The sequence below is a fragment of the Neofelis nebulosa genome, chromosome 6 (assembly GCF_028018385.1).
Source record: "Neofelis nebulosa isolate mNeoNeb1 chromosome 6, mNeoNeb1.pri, whole genome shotgun sequence".
Lineage (NCBI taxonomy): Eukaryota > Metazoa > Chordata > Mammalia > Carnivora > Felidae > Neofelis > Neofelis nebulosa.
The window spans coordinates 47,431,164-47,456,232 of NC_080787.1; the positions used below are offsets into that span (position 1 = coordinate 47,431,164).

At 41.9% G+C, this 25,069-nt stretch overlaps 1 protein-coding gene across 2 annotated transcripts; it reads left to right on the plus strand.

The window, feature by feature from the left end:
* The first annotated feature begins 10,366 nt into the window (after positions 1-10,366).
* ENPP4 (ectonucleotide pyrophosphatase/phosphodiesterase 4) lies at positions 10,367-24,265 on the plus strand. Of its 2 annotated transcripts, none has more exons than XM_058734145.1 (4): positions 10,367-10,593; positions 16,892-17,750; positions 18,396-18,566; positions 20,552-24,265. In XM_058734145.1, the coding sequence occupies exons 2-4, from the start codon at positions 16,925-16,927 to the stop codon at positions 20,914-20,916; spliced, it is 1,362 nt and encodes a 453-aa protein (XP_058590128.1). In that variant the 5' UTR covers positions 10,367-10,593; positions 16,892-16,924; the 3' UTR covers positions 20,917-24,265. The 2 variants fall into 2 exon arrangements, with proteins under 2 accessions (XP_058590128.1, XP_058590129.1); XM_058734146.1 differs by lacking the exon at positions 10,367-10,593 and adding an exon at positions 10,608-10,814.
* The last annotated feature ends 804 nt before the right edge of the window (positions 24,266-25,069 follow it).

A 25,069-nucleotide genomic window follows, 5' to 3' on the forward strand; every position in this document is an offset into this window, starting at 1 on the left:
TGCGTGCGTTTGGGGGCGGGGTGAAGGGTAAGGTAATAGAGGGAGAAACTCACGTCCGAGGTCATTTTAAAATTTTCTGCTTCCTTATTTGGAAAATGGCTCTAGCCATCTTCACGTTACAGGTTGGAAAGAAAGGACTAATAAAATACACATCACAGAGGTCAAAGTGTAGTTGAATTTTTAAATTAAAATTTTAAAGCATGAGTCAAGTATACAAAGGACAGGTGCTTTTTAAAAAAGTATTTATATGTAGCTTCACCTTGTTCCAGAAGGGACTCGAGGTGGCATAATATAAACAAACTAAAAGTAAAATTCAGAGGAGGGAGAAACAAGGTTGGGTTGGGACAGACGCCATTACAGAATGCCATGTAAAAGATCAGTAATATCTATATATCTATCAAATTATATCTCTATATTATATATGATTATATCTCTCTATATAATATAGATCTGTCTACATAATATATAGATATATATAAGATACAGATATATAATTATTATATATATATATATATATATATATATATATATAATATCTGTATCTCTCCCTTGTGGAGAGGCACATACTCATATATAGCATGAAATATACAAGGAGTTAAAAAATTTCTCTCTTTCTTGACTTGCTCAATTCTTTCTCCAAGTATTCTCCCATGTGAACATGTCCCATGTGAAAATCCCACAGCTTTTTGAGGATGGCAAACAGAAAACTTGCCTTTTTACAAGGGACTTAAAGAGATGAAGGAATGCACCTGTGGTCACATAACTCGTTTTCACGGAACTAATAATTAAGATCTTTAAAAGAAAGAATGGGCTTCTGAAAAATTGTGTATAATTTCCTTTCTTGCAGGGCTTTGAGAAATAAGATAAATAACTGCCTACCTAGGGTACCTTAAATGGAGCTCTTCCTGAAAAGAACATTAATTAGAATACGTTTTATCCCTGTAACTTACAGCTTTTACAAAGCCACAGTTTTCAAACATTTGAAGTTATTGACAATTGTGTGAACTATATTTAGTAAGAGAATATCAATTTAAGCAGAGATTTAACAAGAATTGGGAGTATGGTGTGTGAAGCTTGCGTGGAGGGTTGCTTCTATGTCTTTGAGAAGTTGGAGAGGCCAGTTTGTCAGGAATGGTGTGTACGTGTGGGGCGCCTGGGTGGCTCAGTCGGTTGAGTGTCCAACTTCGGCTCAGGACATGATCTCGCGGTTCATGAGTTCAAGCCCCGCATCAGGCTCGTGTGTGACACGGCGGGTTAGAGGGGACTGAGGTCCAGAAAATACTGCGGTGGACAACTGCCATAAACCTCTGGGAGCTCCTGCACGGTCTGAGTGCTACATATACGTAGCTGAGGGAGACTGTTGAGTCCATGGGAGACATGGGACAGTGATACGAGGTTCATGAGTTGCTGGGGGAGAGGCATCCTGCAAATTACTGGGCGGCCCTGGCGAAAATCGAGATGATGGCAAAACAGTTCATTGGCACAAGAATGACAGGGTGCTGCAAATGAAGCAGACATGGGACTCTGGTGAGCAGCTTGGTGACTCCAATGAGTCCCTGGAGGCTGGATCATAGCAGGTGACCTTAGAGGACATCTGTGACTGTGGTTGAGAAGCTTGGGAGGGCAGCCGGAAGCCATGATGCAGAACGTCACAAGGGGAGTTAGGCCTGGGTGTTGTGGGTGGAGTCAGCAATGGTACCACCGTCATCTAAAACAACAGAGATGAGAAGTCAGGACTCCACCAGCTTCTGGTAAAGGGGCCAGAAAGCCACCTCCTTCTTCACCCAGGCGGTCCTTGGGTGCCGAAGCTGACTTTCTCTGCTTACCAAATATTGGCTTTACTAACTTTTCTGCTACCTAATCTGTTTCTGCGTCTGCAGAATCTGTTAGGACCTGGCCTAGGCTGGGCAAGCAGCCTGGATGAGCCACTCCAAACCCTGTGCTTTCATCTAACCCTATAATTTTGTAACGATCATCTTTTCTCTTTTTTAAAACTTTCAAGTTTTACTCTAGTTACATTGATTAAAAGTTTCCATTTTGTTCATATGAGTTTACCTTCATGACGCGCTGACACAATTAAATTAATGCTAACCAGTTTGGTACTCCTTCTAGGAAAGTGACTTCTAGGAGACAGAAGCAGCCTTCTGTTTGTCTCTGGAAAACATTCCAACGAAACAAGTATGTCTTTGATTTTTAGTGGATGTCAGATAGCATCACAATACACGGGATTCCCGCCCCTGGAGCTAAGATACTTACCAATGTCGAACAAAACCAGTTACATAACTCACCCAGATGCCTTAGGTTAATAAGCAAGGCAGACTGCATTCATGACAGGTCAGAAATGGGAAAAATCCCAGCCAGCTTTGCTCATGGCAAAGAAGAGGGGAACGGGTATCTCCCAGAATGGATATTATCCTCAAACAATCCAAGGCAGTTGAAAGCAATGTAAAAATATCTCGGAAATCTTGGGTACAATTATGAAAAGGCGTGTGATTTTTTTTCATCCTCTTCTATAATATACCTGTATTGTTTTATTAGACTGTATGCCACAGCGTGTAAGAGAGCTGGTCCCTGACCCTATTACTCTGAGTTTGAGAGCATAGCCATTACCAAACCCCCAGGGTCTGCAAGCAGCTTCAGAGACAATGTGGGGCTGGCTGGGTTCTATCGATTATTAGTTCGTACCTTCACAAGTTCATTCCCATTGCAGACCTCACGGCCGGCCTGTGAACTGGTGTATTGGGCTCCTTAGATCCGTGGGGTGTCAGAGCCGGCAGGAGTGGCAGAGGCCATGTCGTTCAATCCCTAGAATCTGCCAGACCTGAATTTTAATACTCTCTCTGCCACTCAGTAGCTCAGCAATCTTGGGCCAGTGTCTCAACCTCTTGAGCCTCCATATCTTCATCTGTAAACCAGCCTTCTTACAGCACCAACCTCTTCGGGTTACTGTCAAATGAATGAGATAAAGCAAGTGAAGTGCTCAGCACAGTACCTGGCACATGGTAAGTGTTAGCGATCATCATCACTCTGAGCAGAAAAACGTTCCCCACCCTGAACAATGGTCAGGAAAAGTCTGAGTTCCGGGGAAATTTATGTAATGTCCAATGTAGGGGAAATTAATTTTTTTGGCATTCTGACACGAGGTGCATGACTGCTTAAAGAGTAGACAAAACCGACTGATACGAAGGTCAGATGCGGAGCGTAGATGGCAGCTGGATGGGCACTGGGGAGAAGGTTCCCTTCATCCACGACCACAGCCCATGTGGCTGGGTCAGATCAGGCATGAAAGCTTGGCTTTGACGTGAGTAGGCATCTATTGACCTCGAATTACTCCTTGCCAATTTGAGGTCATGAGCACAGAGAGTCCCCATGTGTCATATTACAACCTCTTCCTAGATCCAAGGGTCCCTTGGTGTCCTGTCAGCTACATTCCACTGTGGCACACAGGAGGATACCAGGTTACTAACTGGCACCCAATCCAATATTTCCTGAACATGCCTCATCATGAGACATCCAGCGTTCACGAAAAACAGAGTTCTCAGATGCCACACAAGATTTATTGAATCCAAGTCTTGAGGGGAGGGACTTGGGATCTTTTGAACAAAAGCCACAGGTGATTTGTGATTGGGCAAGTTTGCAAAACTGCAATGCAAAAAGCCCGAATGCAAATGTGTTAGTTAACTAAGATGTTACTCTCTCTGGACTTAACCCAATTAAAACATCCAGCTTCTTAAACGTCCCAAAGGTGTTACACTAATTCTGGAAATTCCAAGCAGAACCCTAGGGAGGATTTATGTCTGAGTAAAGAGAATTCCTTAAATCTACTGTTAGGAGGGATGTTTATTAAATTTTACCTACATTGTTCTGTAGCTCCATAGTTGAAGAGAGTTCTGAATATGCTTGGAAGAAAAGCTGTAGAATGATCAAATGGTTAGAAACACCAAGCAATAAAAAAAGATGTAAAGTAATTAAACTTATATAAGCCCCCAGGGGTACCACTTCAGTGAAAGTCTTCATATTTGAGAAGAGATGTTATCCTACTGATCTTAAAATATACATTCCCCCCTACATTTCAACATCTCTGAAACCAGAATGTATCTTACAGCTGATTGGCTATAGTTTTTCTTAGCGATACATCAAATTACAGGGTTTCTTAACACAGTATCTTGTAGTCAATGAAATACTGAAACCAAGCACGCGACAATGACATTCTCCTCCATTCCTACGCACGCGCAACAAGTGATCTAGGTGTCCCCTCTTGCCTGTGCATCTCCACAAACAAGCCTGACCACACTTGAAGGTCCAGCAGCCAATCAGTCTAACCCATCCGCTCACCCAGACTGCAGGATATCTCTACTCCTATAGCTCTTATTATCCGTACAACCTATTTTCTTCTGTTTCTCTTGCTTAGCATATATGTTGCAACATAAATCCTGCCTGATCGATTAATTTGGATGCTACCCTATCCCTTTATAAACATCTCGGCCTCTAAAACTAGGTGGTAAACAACATGAACACACAAAATTTGCCTGTCTCTTGTTTTTCCCCCGGGGCCTAACACAGAACTCCACCTGACAATATTCAATAAATATGAAAGATGATGGCACTTCAGTAGGGTGACCATATACTTCATCATCCAAGCCAGGACGTTTTGGAAAGTGAAAGGGGGCACTGTGAATATGGATGTGAGATAACGGGCATAAACGGGAACTATCCTGGGCAAATGTGATTGATCCCTCTATATGTGAAAGTTTCTCCTACTCTGTTGTAAACCTTTTTGAGGGCAGGGACAGTGTTGTACTCACTCCTATTCCCACCATACAAACAGCACAGTGCTTCATACCTCATTGCCAAATTGGGTATAACTCCTTCTTTATGTAAAAAATAATATGGACTTTTTAATTTTAATTTTTTAAAAGATTATTTTATTTTTGAGAGAGAGAGAGAGAGCATGCATGCAAGCAGGGGACAGGCAGAGCGAGGGGAAGACAGAGGATTCGAAGCATTCTCTGTGCTGAGAGCTGGGAGAAAGGAACCTTGCAGGTGTGATAAGATAAGGACCTTGAGTTGGGAAGTCGTTGTCCTGGATTACCTGGGTGGGCCCAAATTAATGGTAATCAGAAGGTTCTTTATAAGGAAAAAAAGGACAGAAGAGTCAGAGTCAGAGAGATTAGAAGCTGCTACACTGTTGCCTCGGAAGCTAGAGAATGGGGCCAAGAGTCAAGGAATGTACTTGGCCTTGAGAAGCTGGAAAAGGCAAGGAAATGGATTCTCCCTGAGAGTTTCCAGAAGGATCGCAGCCCTGCCAACCTATTCTAGACCTCTGGCTTCCAGAACTGTAAGATAAAACATTTGTAGTAATTTGTTACAGCAGCCAGAGGGAACTACTCTACAATCTAACCTGTGAGAACCAATCAAAACCCAGCTCGTCCTCCATCCATTTTTGGATTCCTACAGCTGAATGTAACCTCTGCATGATTTAACCTCTTCCTCTTTTGGGCTTCCCTTACAGCATTTACTTTACCCAATAGGAATGTAAGCAAATATTAGCTTTTCTTATCCCCTTTTGAGATGTTAAGTGATAGAAACCTAATTAAAATTAGCTTAAGCAAAGGGAGAACTTACTGAACCACGTGAATGGAAAAGCCCAGCGATGGAGCTTCAGGTAAACTTGGATCCAAGGACTCAACATCATCGGGTATCAGGCTCCTTCTCTCGGCTCTGCATTCTCTGTGCTGGCTTTATTCCCAGGTAGACTTTCCATTTACAGTGACAACACTGATCACCAGCAGCTGCCACAGGCTTATAGTCTACCTATTTAGCAGCAGCTCCTGAAAGACTGACCCTCAACTGTTTCAACAAAAGTTTCAGGATTGACTCTTTTTGCTTTGGTCTGGGGCATGTCTCCATCACTGAACCAAGTCCTGTGGTCAATGGAGTGGAATTGGCTCTCCTAAGCCAGGCTTGGGTCAGAGTGAGAGTGACCAACTCATTCCAATTTTCCTGGGACTTTTCTGGTTTCAGCACTAAAAGTTCCGTGCCCCATGAAAGCCTTCAGTTCCAGGAAAATTGGGATCGTTGGTCACCCTAGGCCTCCATGCTGGAGATGAAGGGAGATGTGGTTAGCCCCAAATGACTCCCATAGACTAAATGTGAAAACAAAGTGGTTTCCTGGAGGAACCACCGGGAGAAGAGGAAACGAATGTTGGGCAGGCAAACCCAACACAGAGATGTCTTCTCCATTTACCCTTCTAGATTAGAGGTCCTTGAAGGCAGGTACTGAACCTTACTTATTTTTATATCTTTTTAAAAATTGGAGCATGTTTCTTTCTACCTAGGAAACCCTCAAAAGACTATACCTGCACAACTTTATTAAATACTTGGAAAAAATCCTTTAGAGTGAGGAATGTCGAACACCGTATAGTTCATGATGGATAATACAGATTCACTTTTAACAGGAGAATTTAAAAATAGTTTACCATCTTACTTGATTGAGATTATTAAAAAGTAATCTTGCAGGGGCGCCTAGGTGGCTCAGTCGGTTAAGCGGCCGACTTCTCTCAGGTCATGATCTCGCGGTCCGTGAGTTCGAGCCCCGCGTCGGGCTCTGTGCTGACAGCTCAGAGCCTGGAGCCTGCTTCGGATTTTGTGTCTCCCTCTCTGTCTGACCCTCCCCCGTTCATGCTCTGTCTCTCTCTGTCTCAAAAATAAAAATAAAAAACATTAAAAAAAAAAAGTAATCTTGCAGAAAATGGGGTGGGTGGAGAGTTTTAGTTAAATAAACTTTCAAAGATCACTGAAGCACTGTCATTCCCACCGTCCTTTCCACCCCCTATATTAAAGATAAAACAGGCTTCTCTTTACATCACCATCTAATATATATTAAAAAGTGAAACTTAAAATACTGTAAGTGATTTGAGATTCGATTCACTACTTTCGGTTTTGTTGTTTAATCCGAGGGAGCAGTGGACAGGAATTGTTTTCTTTTGGGCAGGGTGTGGCTTTTCCTCTGAAACTTTGTTTCCGTGACTTCTAACTTCTGACCCATTCCTGCCAGCAATGAGTTAGGCGCCCCAATTAGGAGTTTAAAAAGGAAATAGCTGCATAAAGAGCAATGTCTCTGATCTAGAAAACATGATAAAAAAATTTAAGTGTTTTATGCTAATGCTAAATCTTGAATCTAGTAAATGGGGGGAAAAGGAGAAACTGCCTCTAACATACTGCTTCCAAACCTGACTTTGGCTGTGGAAGCAAAGACTCGAATTGTAATTCGTTTTTGTGAATTTAGCCAAGTCAGTTCTCTTGGAGGCACAACATTCATTTGCAAATGATGAGTTTGGATTCTTGCTCCTTGCACATTTCAGTCTCTAACACAAAATGGGTTTCAACTTCCTCCATATTTCTAAGATTTATATAAAATTCCTTTTCAAGGGGCTCCTGGGTGGCTCAGTCGGTTGAGCATCTGACTCTTGCGAGACCGCAAACTTAGCAGAAATCAAGAGTTTGAACCCTTTTCCTGGCTCTGAAGTGTGCTGTGCCTGCTTGGGATTCTCTCTCTGCCTCTCCCCCACGCACATGCTCGGGAACACACACACTCTCTCAAAACAAATAAATTAACTTAAAAAAATTCCTTTTTCAAGAGCTAAGCTGAAAGAACATTATAAGTGAATGTTATTAGATTGCCAGCTAAATAAAACAATTATATATATATGTCTAAAAATCACTTCAGAAATGAAAAATTCATGATACTCTTACGCTTTCTTTTATTATCATTAAATCACTCCAATGAATCTATAGTATGCTTTGTGGTGGAGTTTCTTTCACTTACTCTGCCTCACTCCCGTCGAGCAAGGAAGCACGGTTTGGGAAAGATCTCATCTCAAGGTTTGGACTGAATTGATCGCCTGGTAATTCCACATTCTTTGCTGGCTTAGATTTGGGCATATGACACAATTCTAGTTCAAGTAACCGAAGGAGATGGTTGCTGGAGGCTTCTGAGACAGAGGGAAAAAAAACCCTAGAAAAAACCCTAGAAATCACTTCTGTTGCCCAGTGAAGTGAAAAATGAATCATATGGCTCCTTTTGCAACTGTTATATTTACTACTAGAGGAACCAGATTCCAAGTCTGTTAATAGCCCAGTGGAGAGTTAAAAGAATCTAGTACACGGTGACACTGTTGAGTTGCTAACATAATCAGTCCTGAAGCCTACATTACCTCTGGACTTCTTGTTTCACAAGATTATAAATATCCTTGTTAGTTATGTCCATCTAAAACACATTTTCAGTTGTGGTTGAAATAGTAAATATTTGAAGGATAACAGAATCTTGGTGCCAAAACATCCTTAGGAATCATTTTGTCCCCCTGTTCTCAACGACATTATCTGTAAGAAGGAAACCAGACTGCATAGGACTCCCCATTCTGACCCCGCCACGTGGGCTGTGGCCGTGAATGAAGGGAACCTTCTCCCCCGATGCCCATCCAGCTGCCGTCTCCGCTCCACATCTGACCTTCGTATCAGTCGGTTTTGTCTACTCTTTAAGCAGTCATGCACCTCGTGTCAGAATGCCAAAAAAATTAATTTCCCCTACATTGGACATTACATAAATTTCCCCAGAGCTCAGACTTTTCCTGACCATTGTTCAGGGTGGGGACCGTTTTTCTGCTCAGAGTGATGATGATCGCTAACACTTACCATGTGCCAGATACTGTGCTGAGTACTTTACTTGCTTTATCTCATTTACTTGACAACAACCCGAAGAGGTTGGTGCTGTAAGAGGGCTGGTTTACAGATGAAGATATGGAGGCTCAAGAGGTTGAGACACTGGCCCAAGATTGCTGAGCTACTGAGTGGCAGAGCGAGTATTAAAATTCAGGTCTGGCAGATTCTAGGGATTGAATAACATGGCCTCTGCCACTCCTGCTGGCTCTGACACCCCACAGATCTAAGGAGCCCAATACACCCGTGCACAGGCCGGCCGTGAGGTCTGCAATGGGAATGAACTTGTGAAGGTACGAACTAATAATCGATAGAACCCAGCCAGCCCCACATTGTCTCTGAAGCTGCTTGCAGACCCTGGGGGTTTGGTAATGGCTATGTTCTAAAGTTCAGACCCATGGTGCAAAACTTAGACCTTGGTTTCTAAGGTCCACTATTGTAGGTTACTAATCCAGGTGCTGGGTTTACACCCAGGAAATCCTCAATGCCTGAAAATAATTGACATATGATTCACATTCTTAATTCATTTAATTGCATATTTTAAAGTACCCACTGGAGCTACAGTATTGAATATGAAAGAAAATACCCTCTTGGAGCTTTGTTTGTTTTTTTTAATGTTTATTTATTATTGACAGACACAGACAGAGCACAAGCATGGGAGGGGCAGAGAGAGAAGGAGACACAGAATCTGAAGCAGGTTCCAGGCTCTGAGCTGTCAGCACAGAGCCCGAGGCAGGGCTCCAACCCACACAGGGTGAGATCATGACCTGGGCAGAAGTCAGACACTTAACCCACTGAGCCACCCAGGTGCCCCTTGGAGCTTGTATTTTAAAGTGAGGGAAGGCAAGAACCAAATGAATCAAAAGCTCCATTAAATTCAATAAACATTTAGCAGGTACCTTTTCTGCTCCAGGTTCTGTATTTGGCACCGCAAATACAAAGAGAGAAGAGATACTACCCACTCTTATTAAGTATACCAGGGTGACCCAAGTGTTAACAAATAAATCTTCTATTTGGTATTCTTTCCAGTAGTAAGTTTAAAGTTGCATTCTTCCGCTTCACAAAGCTTCCAATTAAAGGCAGGAGCACAGTCCCCTATGTATCTGTCGAAAGAGGTGCCCATTTCTCAGCTGGCTCCCTACCACAAGGGTTGTGTTTCTGTGTTTCTTGTAACCTAACTGGTAAACTGCCTAGTACTCAACTTCCCTTGTAAAGGTGCTCACTTTTCCAGTAAAACAGGTGCTTTGGGTAGAATCACATCGTATTTATTCCAATTCATTAGAAGTGGCTGAAGCTGCTCCAGACATGGGCTGGGCTCTGGTGCAGCCAAAGTCGTTTTTCCTGCGGACACCGAAGCCAACAGGTGCGTATTAACTGGGGGCGAAGCAACAGCCAGGGGCCTTTCCTGGACTCGTTGGGTTTCAGCTCCCCTGAAGGGCACCCCGCCCTAGGATGATATGAAAGGGGCGTGGCGGAAGATAGAAAAGAACCTCTTCGAGGTCCAATGCTAACCCACCGAAGCAGAAGTCTCCAGGTGGTACCGGAATCTAACCAATCGCAAAGGAAGTTACATTTAACGCGGCTCCGGGAACCAATCAGAGGAAACGTCTCAGCCCCCGCCGCCCGCCGGGTTCCAGCTGGTTGGCAGCAGGTTCCGCTGTCGCCCGCCGGGCGGCTGCGCACAATCCGTAGCGGCCCCAGCCAAGCGGTTCTCGGGGAGGTTGGGGCTGTTGACAACCGCGGCTGGAGGGCCCGCCATTGCGCAGGCGCCTTAAGAAGATTTCTGCCTCGCCGGTGTCCCTTCGGGTCTCCCTTGCCCCCAGGATCCACGAGCGCCGCGTGCCGACAGTTCTGAGTTCCGCGTGCCGGCAGCGGGTGAGTGTGAGCCTAGCGCGCCCGCCTTCCGGAGGGAAATGCCCCCACGTCCTCAGTCGCCAGGGGATTTGACACTGGAGGTGGTGAGAACCCCCTCCCTTCCCGTCTCCCAGCCTCAGGGGAGCTGGCGGGGACGTCCCCGAAGGGACCCGGAGGCGCAGGGACCGAGCTGAGCACCGCGAGGCAGAGGGCGTGTGGGAGGCGGAAAGAGCAGTTGGCAGGTGCTTTGGGAAGGGGGCGGGGTGTGGGGGGGGAGACTGTGGTGTGAAGGGCGGGGAGGGAGGGCAGTGGGCTGACGGCGGCGAAGGTGGGCAGCGTTGACAAAGAGGGGAGGCGGGCGGCGGGGTGGGCGTTTGCATCTGAATATTAGATCACAGCTCATGGTCATTATATAATCAAATGTAAGAACTAATTTCCTAGAAAACCAGTTAGCAAAGATCACATGTACGTGCTTTTTATAGGCTGGACGCCCTGTTAAGCACTCTCCAAACAACGCTTCCTTTTCTCGGTACAGCAACCTTATGAGATAATAGCGTCCCATTTATATAGATGAGGAAATTCAGGCTCAGAGAAGTCAAGCGACATTCAACATTGTGCAGCGAGTGACAGATTCAGGTTTATACCAGCCCAGACCCCAGAATGGTTTTGCTTAACCACCAGGTGATCTGCTGGACTGAAGCCTGAACACTTGCCCAGTGTTATAGGAAGTCAGCTGTTCGTTTTAATGTTACGGTTTTCTTTCCTTTCTTCCTTTCCCCCCAGAGGTTGTTCCAAGCTATTTTAAGGAAATTAAACTCACTTGAAAGCAAGGAGGAGCTGTTTTAAGTATTTGAGTATAGCCACAAAGTAATTTGGGAGAAGTTTTGATGAGAACACAAGAAACACAAGAAGTAGCTGTTTTGAAGACACTAGAAAATTTTGTGAGCCCTTGAAAATTGGAGAATAACTTAGACTCCTAGCATTTTTAAGACTGAGTAAATCTTCTAAAGAGGAGTTACGTTTTTTCTTTAAACACCAAGAAAATAATAATAATCTAGAGGAAATCACCAAAGTTCCCCAGGCCCATAGACAATAATGTTATTTTATTTCAAAGCTGTATAAAAGTTTAATTATACATATTTGTAAAGTCTTTAGAGCTTTTGTATTACAGAGCAGATGGCAAGCTAATGGTGACAAATACCTTTCACCATTTCCTGTAACTGTTACAGTCTCCTCTCCCAACTTCACACGGGCTAAGAATGCCAGTGCGAATTGTCTGACATGCATTCCACCCAGGTAAAAAAATCATCCCAGAAGACTTGGAGCATGTTCTGTCCCCTGAATTGAAGACAACTACTTACTACTTCTGGCTGCTGTTGGGATGTTTGAGTATAGTCCGGATGAGTCTGCTTTTTTTTCTTCCCTTTGCTATTTTTTTTTTTGGTTTGAAAAATTACAGAATTTTTCTCAAAGTTTAGTAATATGTAACGTGTAGTGATTTTGAGTTCTTGCAAATTACTTGAGAACTTCTCACTGGTATTTTGTGGCGAATAGATTGACACCCCCTGTTAGAACGAAACAGAAGGCAGTAGACATAGATATGGGCACTGTTAATGAAGGAGGCTCTGACATGAAAGGTTTTGGTAATTGCTGGGAGTTTATTACTAGTTTTGTGAACTCGCTGTTACTAGACTTGTAAACTTGTTGAGGGCGTGAATTAGTAAGGGCATAGTAAAGCTGCTAAATTGCTTTCTGAGCTTGGCCAATCACTGGACTTCAGCTCCCTTACATGTGAAAAGAAGGGGTTGGACTAAATTATTTCTAATTATTTTTAGTGGCACAATAATGTTATTCTGCCCATCGTAGTACAGACTTTCTCCTAACATAACAGCTTTGTAACTCAAATGGATAAAGGGAAACTTAAACGTGAGAGCCTGTCCTGTAACACTGTATGCACCCCCATTTCACAAACACTGAAACTAAATCTGAGAGAAGTTAAATCTGCCCACTGTTGCCCATCTACTAAATGTGAGCTCAAGTTCTGGGATCGTTCTGATTTCGGAGCCTACAGTCTTTCCACTCTGTGCTTCTAAGCCTGGGGACGAGGATCCTAACAGTGTGCTAACACATTCCTGAACCCCAGGATAAATAGCACGTATACCTTGAACATCCTTTTCATTCAAGATTTGGAGAGGAAAGATTTTGACTTGTATGTTTTTTGAGAAAGAGGGTCAGACACAGGTTTTCGTTTTGCTGTTGTTTTGCATTTGGAAGGTGGTATAAGACATTTTCATGTTGAAACACCCCAGGTCTGTATTATGGAGTACAGATTTCACACAATTTTGGAGGTAAATTGAGACATCAAAGATGTTTCCCGTTTTCTGGCAGGGCATTTCAGATGCTTTTAAGATGACAATTTCATTCCCTCCTTTTTTGTTGTTGTTGTTAATACAATAGTTTTATTGAGATAGAATTCACATATTATCCAGTTCACTCATTTAAAGTGTGCAGTTTTGTGGAGTCCTGGAGCCATCACCACAGTCAATATGAGAGCAGTTTCATCACCCCCAAAAGATACCTCCTGCCCATTGGAATTTCCTCCTCATTTCTCACCAGCCCCTTGGCCCAGGCACTACTAATGTACTTTCCATCTCGAAGAGATTTGCTTATCCTAGGTATTTCCTCTAAAAAGTCCTACAGTAAGAGATCTTTTGTGAGCACCTTCTTTGACTTTGCATGCTTCAAGGTTTCTCCCAAGTTGTAGCGTATGTTCATTCCTTTTTATTGCCAAATAATATTCCATTGTATGGCTCTGCCATACAGTGTTCAAAATGCAAGTTCCTGGCTTTTACTCCAGTTGACTGAGCCGGAATTTTCCAGGTGTAAAGACTGGGCAGCTGCACTTGTAAGGAGCTTCCCTCAGTGATTTTTAGGTCTACTGTGCTGTCATAGATGATATGCAAAGAGAATTGACAAGGCTGGCAACAGGGCAGCTTTACCCAGGGAGGCTCTGTGGTGAGACAACGGGGAGGCTGTTTTACAGGTTTGGGGACCTAAGGAAAGGAAAAAGACTTGGAGGTGCAGAGAGTGCATTCGGCCTGGTGTGCATCAGACCTGACTTGCCGTGCGGTGGGATTGGTGGCGAATGTCAACTGGTTACTGAGGGAAAGAGCCAGGGCAGTAGATTATGGTTTTAAAAAATATATTTAGGGGGCGCCTGGGTGGCGCAGTCGGTTAAGCGTCCGACTTCAGCCAGGTCACGATCTCGCGGTCCGTGAGTTCGAGCCCCGCGTCGGGCTCTGGGCTGATGGCTCGGAGCCTGGAGCCTGTTTCCGATTCTGTGTCTCCCTCTCTCTCTGCCCCTCCCCCGTTCATGCTCTGTCTCTCTGTCCCAAAAATAAATAAATAAAAAAAAGTTGAAAAAAAAAATTAAAAAAAAAAAAAATATATTTAGGAGTGTCTGTAAGATACCGCACCACCTGTTTGCTGTTGTAGTTCACTCTTTCTGGAAACAAACATTTGTGCCTGGGAATGTAGCTGTACCGCAAGAGAAAACAGGGAATCCGCCAAGTTCAGCTTTCATGGTCTCCACACAAGTTCTAAGATTGCTGGAACCCAGGGCAGCAGCCTGCACAGCATTGTGGTATGGCCGCACTTGTGCTGACGGTCCGAGGGAGGAGGCGAGTTGTGCCTAAACACTAGGTCAGGAGCACCAAATACCGAATGGAAAGAGAAATGCTGCTGTCTGTCTTGATTCTTGAGAGTTGATATTGCTGAGCTGTAGCCGGGGCTGTGTCTGTGCAGAGTGTCTCTTAACTCTTTTCTTTGGAGCAGTGATTTGATTTTGCCATTCTGTACTGGTTTTGGTTTCCTGGATGGCATCAGCAACGGATGGTCCGTGCACCACACCCCGAAGGTAGCCCGTCTCGGGTTAAAATGGTAGACTTTGCAGGCCCAGAGATCCTCACCGACAAGATTCTGTGCCTTTCTGATGTTTGCAATTGTTGAGTCCTCTGGTTCCGAGAGGGTCACAGCTTCAGTCAACAAACGTTTGAATGACTGTACATACAGAGATCATCTACCTGGTGGTGTGTTTGAAGGAAAGAAAGTCTCTGTCTTCAAGTCATTGCAGTTTAGTCGGGAGAAAGAAGAACACCCAAACGGCTCATGAACTTAATCATCATGTCAGCTCACTGCTGCTTACACCTGGGACCTCCAGGCACATACCCCACCCCCCGCCTCTCCGGCAGCCATACCTTGGGTCTTATTCTGAAATAGTGACTTCACTCACCTCACTCTGACCAGTCTCACATTCTTGCAGCTTCCATCAAAACCTCCGGTCGGGGGGCACCTGGGTGGCTCAGTCGGTTAAGCACCAACTTCGGCTCAGGTCATGATCTCCCGGTTCGTGGGTGCGAGCCCCAGATCGGGCTCTCTGTTGTCACAACAGAGCCCACTTTTGATCCTCCGTCCCTGTCTTTCTCTGCCCCTCCCCCACTCACACGCACATGCTCCCGCTCGCTCTCTCAAAATAACTAAACTTAAAAAAAAAAAAAAAAAAAGAAAGAAAAGAACCTCCAGTCCAGGAGCCTTTCCACTTCGCACATCTGTATCGGTTTCATCTTAAGCGCTGCAGTTCAGACTTCAGTCACTCCGTAGGACCTTCAGCTTCCTTCATTATACTTCAGTTTCCGGCAGAGTCTCACGCGCAGGCAGGATCGGCTGCCTGTTCATGCCTGTGCTGGGGCCGCCAAATTGCTAGAGAAAACCGGTCAACAGTGTCTCTAACAATTCATGACGCCCGCGGTCAACTTTGGCCACCAGTCCTCCCTGTTTCCCTGTACCCTCTCCCGTTCTCCACGATGGCCACTTAGACATTCTCTGTGATTCTCAAAACCCTGAACCTTTTACCACCCTACTCGCTCTCAATAATCACCCCTACCTCTTGGAACACAGAGAACGCAGCTCCCTTCATCTCCACCCCTCACACCTGTTAGCTAACTTAGCCTTCGCTCCCTCTCTCTCCTATTGCAATGAAAGAGATATCCCCTCCATCTAAAGTGGACCATCCTGCTTAAATCACCTACCCTGCTTTCTTAAGGACCAAAGATGATAGAGACTGAAGGCAGGGAGATTTATTATGGGAAAGCTATTTTTATAATCAGTGGGTTGTCAGAAAAAAATAATGAAAAATCAGGGAGAGCTATGAGCCTGGGGTGTTAGGGAGAATGGTTATGTTCTTGATAGTAAAAAGGAAGTTTAAGGGATATGGTGATGAAAGTCATTTCAGCAGCTGTTGGATTTCTTCAGAAGTTAGTACAGCATCCAAGTCCCTGTAGGCTTTGTCTGTCAACCTCATGTAAATACTGGGAACGTATAGATTGAGACGAGATCTTTTACTCAAGTAATATTTATTTCTTATCCTTCTTTTCCTGCCAGTATCTTCAACAGGAACTGGTGATGAGCCAATATGGTAACATTTCCACCACTTATTTCTGTGGGTTAGAAGGAACTTGGGGGTGGGGGGCGCCTGGGTGGCTCAGTCAGTTGAGCGTCTAACTCTTGATATCGGCTCCGGTCATGGTCTCAGAGTCTTGAGATCAAGCCCCATATCGGGCTCTGTGCTGATAGCGTGGAGCCTGCTTGGGATTCTTTCTCCCTGTGCTCACACATGCGTGCTCTCTCTCTCAAAATAAATAAGTAAACATTAAAAAAAAAATAAAAGGAACATAGAGTACTTGTCATTAAACTGGAAAAATAATCTCCTCTGGAGCCCCTGAAGGCTTGGTATTATTTCTGTTTTGTGCAAAGGGATCATTTTTCTTTCTTTTATCTGTTCTTAGTAAGTCTTTTTTTTTTTTTTTTCCAAGATTTTATTTTTAAGTAATCTCTACACCCAACACGGGGCTTGAACTTATACCCTGCGATCAAGAGTCTCGTGTTCCACTGAGTGAGCCAGCCCGGTGCCCCTGTTCTTATTAAGTTTTTAGGATAATTTCTGTTACTACAGACAAGCAAGGCCACCAAACAGGAATATCTGTGTGGAGTGTCAGAGCGGTCTGTATCCCCTCCAGAGCATGAAGGGTGGAGCAGGACGTACATAAATAGGAAATTGGACAAGTAAAGACCGTTTTCGCCCCCAATTTCAGCTTTATTCAATTATCTTTCAGTAAATGGCATTATGTAATTTTGAGTAGATATGAAGCTGGTATATGAAAGTTTATAAATTTTGATTCTCTTCTCCTGATGGCTAAACTTCTGAAACTGAATCCAAATCAAAGCAGCACTACTACTTATGAACTGTGTTTTTATATTTTAGGAACCCTGATTGCTCTCCTTCAACACATTCATTATGAAGTCATTAGTAATACTTTTATTTTCTGGACTTATAACTGGTTGTAGAGGTAACTCTTCCCATAGTTTGCCACCCAAGTTACTACTGGTGTCCTTTGATGGTTTCAGAGCTGACTATCTACAGAACTATGAATTTCCCCATCTCCAGAATTTTATCAAAGAAGGAGTCCTGGTGGAACATGTTAAGAATGTTTTTATCACAAAAACATTTCCAAACCACTACAGTATCGTGACAGGCTTGTATGAAGAGAGCCATGGCATTGTGGCTAATTCCATGTATGACGTAGTCACGAAGAAACATTTTTCTGACCTTGATGACAAGGATCCTTTTTGGTGGAATGAGGCCGTACCTATTTGGGTGACCAATCAGCTTCAGGAAAACAGATCCAGTGCTGCTGCTATGTGGCCTGGTACTGACGTGCCCATTCACAATACCACACCTTCCTATTTTATGAATTATAGCTCTTCAGTGTCATTTGAGGAGAGGCTAAATAATATTACCACGTGGCTCATCAATTCAAATCCACCAGTCACCTTTGCAACCCTCTACTGGGAAGAACCAGACGCAAGTGGCCACAAATATGGACCCGAAGATAAAGAAAACATGTACAGAGTGTTGAAAGAAATAGATGACCTTATTGGTGAGCTAGTCCACAAACTCAAGGTGCTAGGATTGTGGGAAAATCTGAATGTGATCATTACAAGTGATCATGGGATGACCCAGTGCTCTAAGGACAGACTGATCAACTTGGATCGCTGCATTGATAATTCAAGCTACGCTCTTATAGATTTGACTCCAGTTGCTGCTGTACTTCCTAAAATAAGTAAGTAAACTTTTAGCTGAGGGATATTTGGGAAGGGGGCAATTGAATGAGGAGGAGGGCGTGTCAAAGAATGCGGCTCTGGCTTTCTGTAGTACGGTACCATATATTCGTAAACTTGCTCAGAGTGAGATTCTGGGTTTTCCCCCTTAATTTGTAAGTCTTGAAGCAGTTAGTTTAAGGTTCATGTTCAAGGAGATTATTTCTCTGCTTTTTGATGTGTTTCTTCATTATTCACACTAATGGAAAAGGACATTTTTGTCCTTTAAAAACATCTGGGATATTTGTGTGAGATATATTCTTTTGTCTACTGATCTTAGAATTCGTAATAATATGTAATTATTTCATCTTTCCTTAGGAAGCTATACATAAAAATTGTCCCCTTTTGTATAAAAGCCTACCAGGGAGAGTCACAAAATGAAAAAAGAGATATGTGAATGCTTGGAAAGATAGAAGTGTGTCTGTGTCTGTCTGTCCATCCCCAACAATGTCACATAATTATTATTGCTCTGAATTTTTAAGAATTAAAAGTGATTTAATCGATGGTATTGTTCAGAACTTATTTCCAATCATTCTAGTTAGAAATACTTATTTTCCTTATCATTCAATTATGATTTTTTTTCCTTTACTGTTTCCTTTTTCTTCCAGATACAACAGAGGTTTATAACAAACTGAAAGTCTGTAGCCCTCACATGAATGTTTATCTCAAAGAAGACATTCCTGCCAGATTTCATTACCAACATAATAATCGAATTCAGCCTATTATTTTGGTTGCTGATGAAGGCTGGACAATTGTGTTAAATAAATCATTACCAAAATGTAAGTATTTAGGATATATCTGTTGTATCCTGGGGATAAATCACACATTGTGACATATTTCTATTAACAGCGTGCTTTGATTTAGAGACTTTAACACTGTATAATCCGTTCACTTTTTGACTGGATAATTCGTAGGTTTTCATTCAACAGCAATTTAAAACCGTATTTCACCTTTAGAGAAGGGTGGGTGACCTTGAGAGCAAAGGTGTAGATGTACTTTCTTACCCACATTGCGGTTACTGTCAGTAACGTTCAAGGTTGGTTCTCTTGACTTGTAGAAAACGGCAGAGAAGTAAAGAAACGGTAAAGGGGGACAGATTCGATAGTTCAAATGCCTGTTTATTTTTTGTGTGCATTAATAAACATTGTCCAAGTATCCCGAAGTCTTTCCCCAATGATGAAGTCGTTTACCTGAGTGCTGTTGCTCTTTGGAACACTGGGAAAGATTCAGAAGGTAAACAAACAGAAACCTACCAAGTACACAAAACAGGTGTATCAAAATCTCTCCTAAAGCTAAGGAAATAATAGGGGAGAGTTACAGGTCTTCCCTGAACCCAAGCTTATTCATCCATACGTTAAGTTCAATTTGAATACTTTTTAAAAAAAACTGGCTTTGTACAAGTCTGTAGCAGGAGTCAGAACATTTCTGTAAAAGACCAGATAGTAAATATGTAGGCTTTATACGGCAGCTGGTCTCCATCTCAGCTACTCAGTTGCGCCTTTGCAGCGGGAAAGTAGCCCTAGGCATTATGTAAACGAACTGACGTGGGGGGTTGCAGGGAAATTTTGTTTACTGAAACAGGTAGGGGACTGAATTTGGCCAGGGGCTGTCATATGCAGACCCCTGATCTACAGTACATCAGAAGCTTCAGACAAGATAAGATAATGGTTATTGGAATTTATATGTTCTTTACGCTTATATACTCACTGTTGAAAACTGAGAAAATACAGAAAAGTTTAGAAACGAGAAAAAAAAAACAACTATCCATAATCCCTCCATACAAAGGTATGGACAGATGTGAATTGTGGGAGTTTCCCCCTTCTATACTTTTTTGCTATTACATATACATGTATATTTTTACACTGCTGAAATCGTAATGTCTATATATAGAGTTTTATTCTGTTTTTATTATATTGATCACATGCATTATTTTTATTATGAAACATTTCAAACATAAAATTAAAGGCTAATATAACAAAAACTGATCTGCCTTCCACTCAGTCATTTGCACTTCATATGAAACCAGGAGCTTATCAAATCCAACTGGTGTACGTTAAAAGGGACTATTTGCCAACACAAAGCCAAAACCTGAGATTGTGGTGTTGGGGTCATATCAGAGACTATCCTGTCATGTTTTCCTTTGAGTTAGATTTGGAGTTACAGGTTGGTGATCTGGTTAGACTTCACATTCAGTACAAGAATCCCTTCTGTATTCTCAATTCTGTGGCCTCCGGATGTTAAGGTGTCCATTAACTGTCAGTAAATCAGTATATTGTATCATCCCGTCTCTTATCACGGGAGCAATTGACGTGGGTAAGGCTGCAGATTCACTTCTTCCCCATTCACTGGACGCACTCACTTTTGCTCTCCAGTTATTTAGGACCCTCAGCCCACCCACTCTTTTTCTTTTATAATCACTAGTGCTCTTTGCATGCAGACGGTTCTGGAAATTGAAGGGTGAAATAAGTGGGGCCAGAACAGAAAGATAGGTACCTGAAGTCAAGAAATAGTTTTAAAGTCTCAGGTCATGACCACTTGGGAAAAGCGGTATGTGTGTCTGTGTGAAATGGGGACATGGCTGAGTTGAAAAAATTGGAAAATTTTATTTCTAGCCCCCATCTGGTCCAAATTAATCGGAATTAATTTTAACAGATGGGAATTACACTGGCAAGAATCAGCATATTTCCATTGGAAGCAAGTTATTTTGTAATAGAAAGATCATTCTTTCTGTTAAGAACTAACATAATTTTGTTCTTTTTTTCAGTAGGTGACCATGGTTATGATAATTCTTTGTCTAGTATGCATCCGTTTCTAGCTGCCCACGGACCTGCATTTCACAAAGGCTACAAACACAACACAATTAACAGTGTGGATATTTACCCAATGATGTGCCACATCCTGGGATTAAAACCACGTCCCAATAATGGAACCTTTGGTCACACTAAGTGTTTGTTGGTTGACCAGTGGTGCATTAATCTCCCAGAAGCCGTTGGAATTGTTATCGGTGCGCTCTTGGTCTTAACCACGCTAACAGGCCTCATAATAATCATGCAGAATAGACTGTCTGTACCCCGTCCATTTTCCCGACTTCAGCTGCAGGAAGACGATGATGATCCCCTAATTGAGTAATACTTGCTGGAATTTATACAGAGTATCTTTAATTATACATGAAACCAAGGATACATTCAAGGGATGGTGTTATAACTATAAAAAATCTACTTTGAAAGACAAAGAACTTAGACCAAGCATGCTAGAGTTATTTTGTTTTTCCCTGTGCTTTGTTTTGGTGCATCAGCTAATACAGAAAAGCCCTGACCATAGTTAAAATTGCTAGTAAATCATTAGCTAACACCACCTAGTTCTCTAACTAGAAACTTTTTTTAAGAAAAATACTGCCTCTGCCTTTTTTTTGCAATGAAGATTTGACACAATTTTAAAGGAAAATATACCAAAATTTAGTAGGCATGCTTTTCTAATAAATTTTTATATTTGTAACCGAAACAACAGAAATCTTTATGCCGTTAGAGGATCTTGTGTATCAGGAAGGAAAAGTTTTCTATATTTTTATACTTATTAACCTTAATAGAGTCTGTATCCTAAGTTCACCTGTGACGTAGGAAAACCTCTGTGATGGTTAATAAAATCAGTTAACCGGTCAGAACAGATCTAGCATGTGAAGAAATTATTTTAAGAAAAGCTATTATAAAACACAACACAAAGACCATGTGATACAAAGCCTCAGTCTCCACCATTGCGTCTTTGTTTAGACCCGTAAGCTGTTGAAGCCTCAAAAGATCTCTTTTGAAGATTGTTGCTAATAAGAAACTAAGAAAATAGAATTGCTTTCCTCTGTGCTTAGCGCCTTCGCGTAAGTTACTCATTTGTGTGTGCGCAAGTGTGTTTGTGTGCACGAGTATGCAGACTTCCTGTGACAGACAGAAAGTGTCAGAGGTAGGCTGGTCTGTAGGCTGACTTCCACAGAACGTGGCTGTCAGGCAGACGGTATAATTGCACTTCATATTTGTTTACTTTCTTCTGACTCACAAGCTAAAATCCTAACTGAAGAAAATTCATCGGCTTTTGTTACCATTTTTTACTTTCTCATGTTTATTATGGCCAGAGCTATCCAAGTCCTGCAGAAAAACTGATGACCTGAATACAAATCTGGTTTCAATTGGGTCAGAACGAGGAAGAGAGATTTTGATACCTAACCTTTGGGACATTATGCCTTACTTTTTAGGCATGGGATTTGGTATCTTTTGATCTTTTCCACTATTCATATGTTAAGTGGCAGAATTTAAGCTTAAACTCTAAGCACTGTTAACATTCTGTAGCCTGAGTGCCACCTCTGATTTTTTTTTCAGTGTTTGGTTCATAGAAATAACCACTCTGCTCCTGTTTTTGTAAACATACGTGTTCAGAGCTAAGGATTTGCTGTGAAGAATCACCATCCCACCTTGCTAGGTGGTACTTTCTAATAATCAAAATTAATGTGCGGAAACTGAGTTGTATCTGTTAAAGAAAAAACTGGCTTTAAGAACCATCCATCAGGACCTGAGGCAGGCCATTAATAGTGTGAACTTGAAAGTTTTGACAATATAAAATAAACTGGGTATCTGTCTTTCAGATAAAAATAAATTATCTACAGCAAATATGCAGCCCAGTTAAATGTTGATTTTCTATGATAGTAAAGAAAAATGCTGCCAGTCATCAAACATATAATTCATCCTATTTGGTCACTGCTAATTTTGTGATCCTAGCATTTGATGCCTATTGTTTTGGGGGTTCTTGAGAAGCATTTCTACAACCTGCATAAATAGTCCATGCTATTGGTCATAAGTGGACTGTGTTAAGAACAGCATAATAAACAAATGAAATAAAACCAATAGGACTAATTTTGCTTTTTGACAAATTTTGATTTTTTTCCCTCACATAAAAGTTACCCTAAACTTAATAGTTTTTCTGAACAAAATAAAAGAAAATTTTCTATTTCAATTTCCATTAAAAAAAAAAAAAAAGACTGGAACAGCCACATTTAAAACAGTAGACACATTTTGAAGTATCTAAAATAGCAGAATATTTCATACTAGCCCAATAGAGCTTGGTCCCTACAATGCCGTGAGTTTTCGTGATCGCATTAGTTTGGTGGTTAGGAGTTTCAGAAATCTATACACAGCATCCAGCCTGTGGTGAGTGGACTTCATACAGGATGAAAGAGCCTGTCAGTGTCTTACCCTTTTGAATAAGACCTTTACATATTTGTCTTTCATTCCATTCTCAAAATATTAACTTTAATTAAAATTGTAAAATTTTTTATGTATATATGCTGATGGGACAAAACAGTATTTATTTGATCAAAGAGACGTTTATATATTATTGAACTTTGTGTTAATTCATTTGTATCTTTGAAAAATTATCATCGTTAAAGCCAATGACTCCTCTCGTGCTCTGAGAAAATCTTTTAGCGAAGCCAGCCCTTTACATTAAGGTTTTGGTGTGGATTTTGTTAAATAAGTGACTCCTATATGTCCTGACATGTTTTCGGGGTGATAGGAAGTATTTGGCTCTGGGAAACACTTAACTGTTGATGACAACAATACTCAAAGGTAATAGGAACACTTTTTTTTTTTTTATTTTTTTTTAATGTTTATTTTTGAGAGAGACAGAGACAGAATGCGAGTGGGTTAGCGGCAGAGAGAGAGGGAGACACAAAATCTGAAGCAGGCTCCAGGCTCTGAGCTGTCAGCACAGAGCCCGATGTGGGGCTCGAACCCACAAGCTGTGAGATCATGACCTGAGCCGAAGCCGGACGCTCAACCGACTGAGCCACACAGGTGCCCCAGGAACACTTTTTATTAAATAGTTTTTGTTAATTCAGTGAGTGAATTCAGAGTAAGTACATTTATGCGTTGGTGGTATAGTGATGAGCACAGCTGCCTTCCGGAATAAGTACATTTATAAGGACAGTTCTGTTATTAAGGTGCGAGTTCTTCTGGTAAACAGCAATAGAATTCGAATGTAAATTATTTCAGTGCTCTGTATTGTAGGCCTTGTGTTACGGTTTCATCAAGCTTGGTGTAAGAATTTAAAGATAAATTCTTGGAATATTAAAGGATTAAACATGCCTTTGTATTGTTCTTGGGTGGCTCCCCCTCTTGTCCATATCTGGTAAGATTTAAGGATGATGGCATTTAATTCCTTTTATTTGGAGGTTCTGCTTCATTGCGAATGCATAAAGTTACAAGTGAAGGACAAAGATGAGATGGAAGGTGTGGATTTTATATTTATAGTCATTTCCTAAAATAGCGTGTAAATAAAATGACATGAGTATGCTTTAAAGAAGTCTTTATGTGGTGCCTTAAGTTGAAGTAAAATATATTTTGACTATATTGTTTGAATCCATAGTGAATGACTTTGCTTATAATTAAAAAATTTTATGTGAATAAAAACATTTTTACTGTAATTATTAAATATAGAATGCAGTGTTACTGATTTTTTAATTTGTCACCCTGCAAAATACACACACGGTGATAGATGTTGACCTGACCCAGTAATACTGCAAAAATCCACATGGGTGTTCATTAGAGACTTTTTAAATTTTTTATTTTTATTAAGTTTATTTATTTTTGAGACAGAGACAGAGCATGAACGGGGGAGGGGCAGAGAGAGAGGGAGACACAGAATCGGAAGCAGGCTCCAGGCTCTCAGCCATCAGCCCAGAGCCCGACACGGGGCTCGAACTCACGGACCGCGAGATCGTGACTTGAGATGAAGTCGGACGCTTAACCGACTGAGCCACCCAGGTGCCCCTGCAGACTTTTTTTTAAAGCCAGGATTAAGTATGTAAATATTTAACCAAATTTTTATTTTTCTTATTTTTTTTAAATATTTATTTTGAAAGAGAGAGGAAATGTGAGCAGGGGAGGGACAGAGAGAGAGAGAGAGAGAGAGAGAGAAAATCCCAAGCAGGCTCTGTGCTGTCAATGCAGAGCCCAGTGCGGGGCTCAAACCCACGAACTGTAAGATCATGAACTGAGCCAAAATCAAGAGTTGGAAGCTTAACTGACTGAGCCATCCAGGTGCCCCCCCTCAACCAGGTTTTCAAAACAGTGTATAAGTATACAATCTAGCATGAGGACATCATTGGAAAGAAGGCCAAGATAAATTTTGTACAGCTTCCAAAACTGTAACTTCTTCATGTACAGAAGGGAAGAAGTTTGAAAAAGCTGATTACAAAACTCTAGAGGTGAAGGGGGGATTATAGTAAACTATGTTTTGTCAA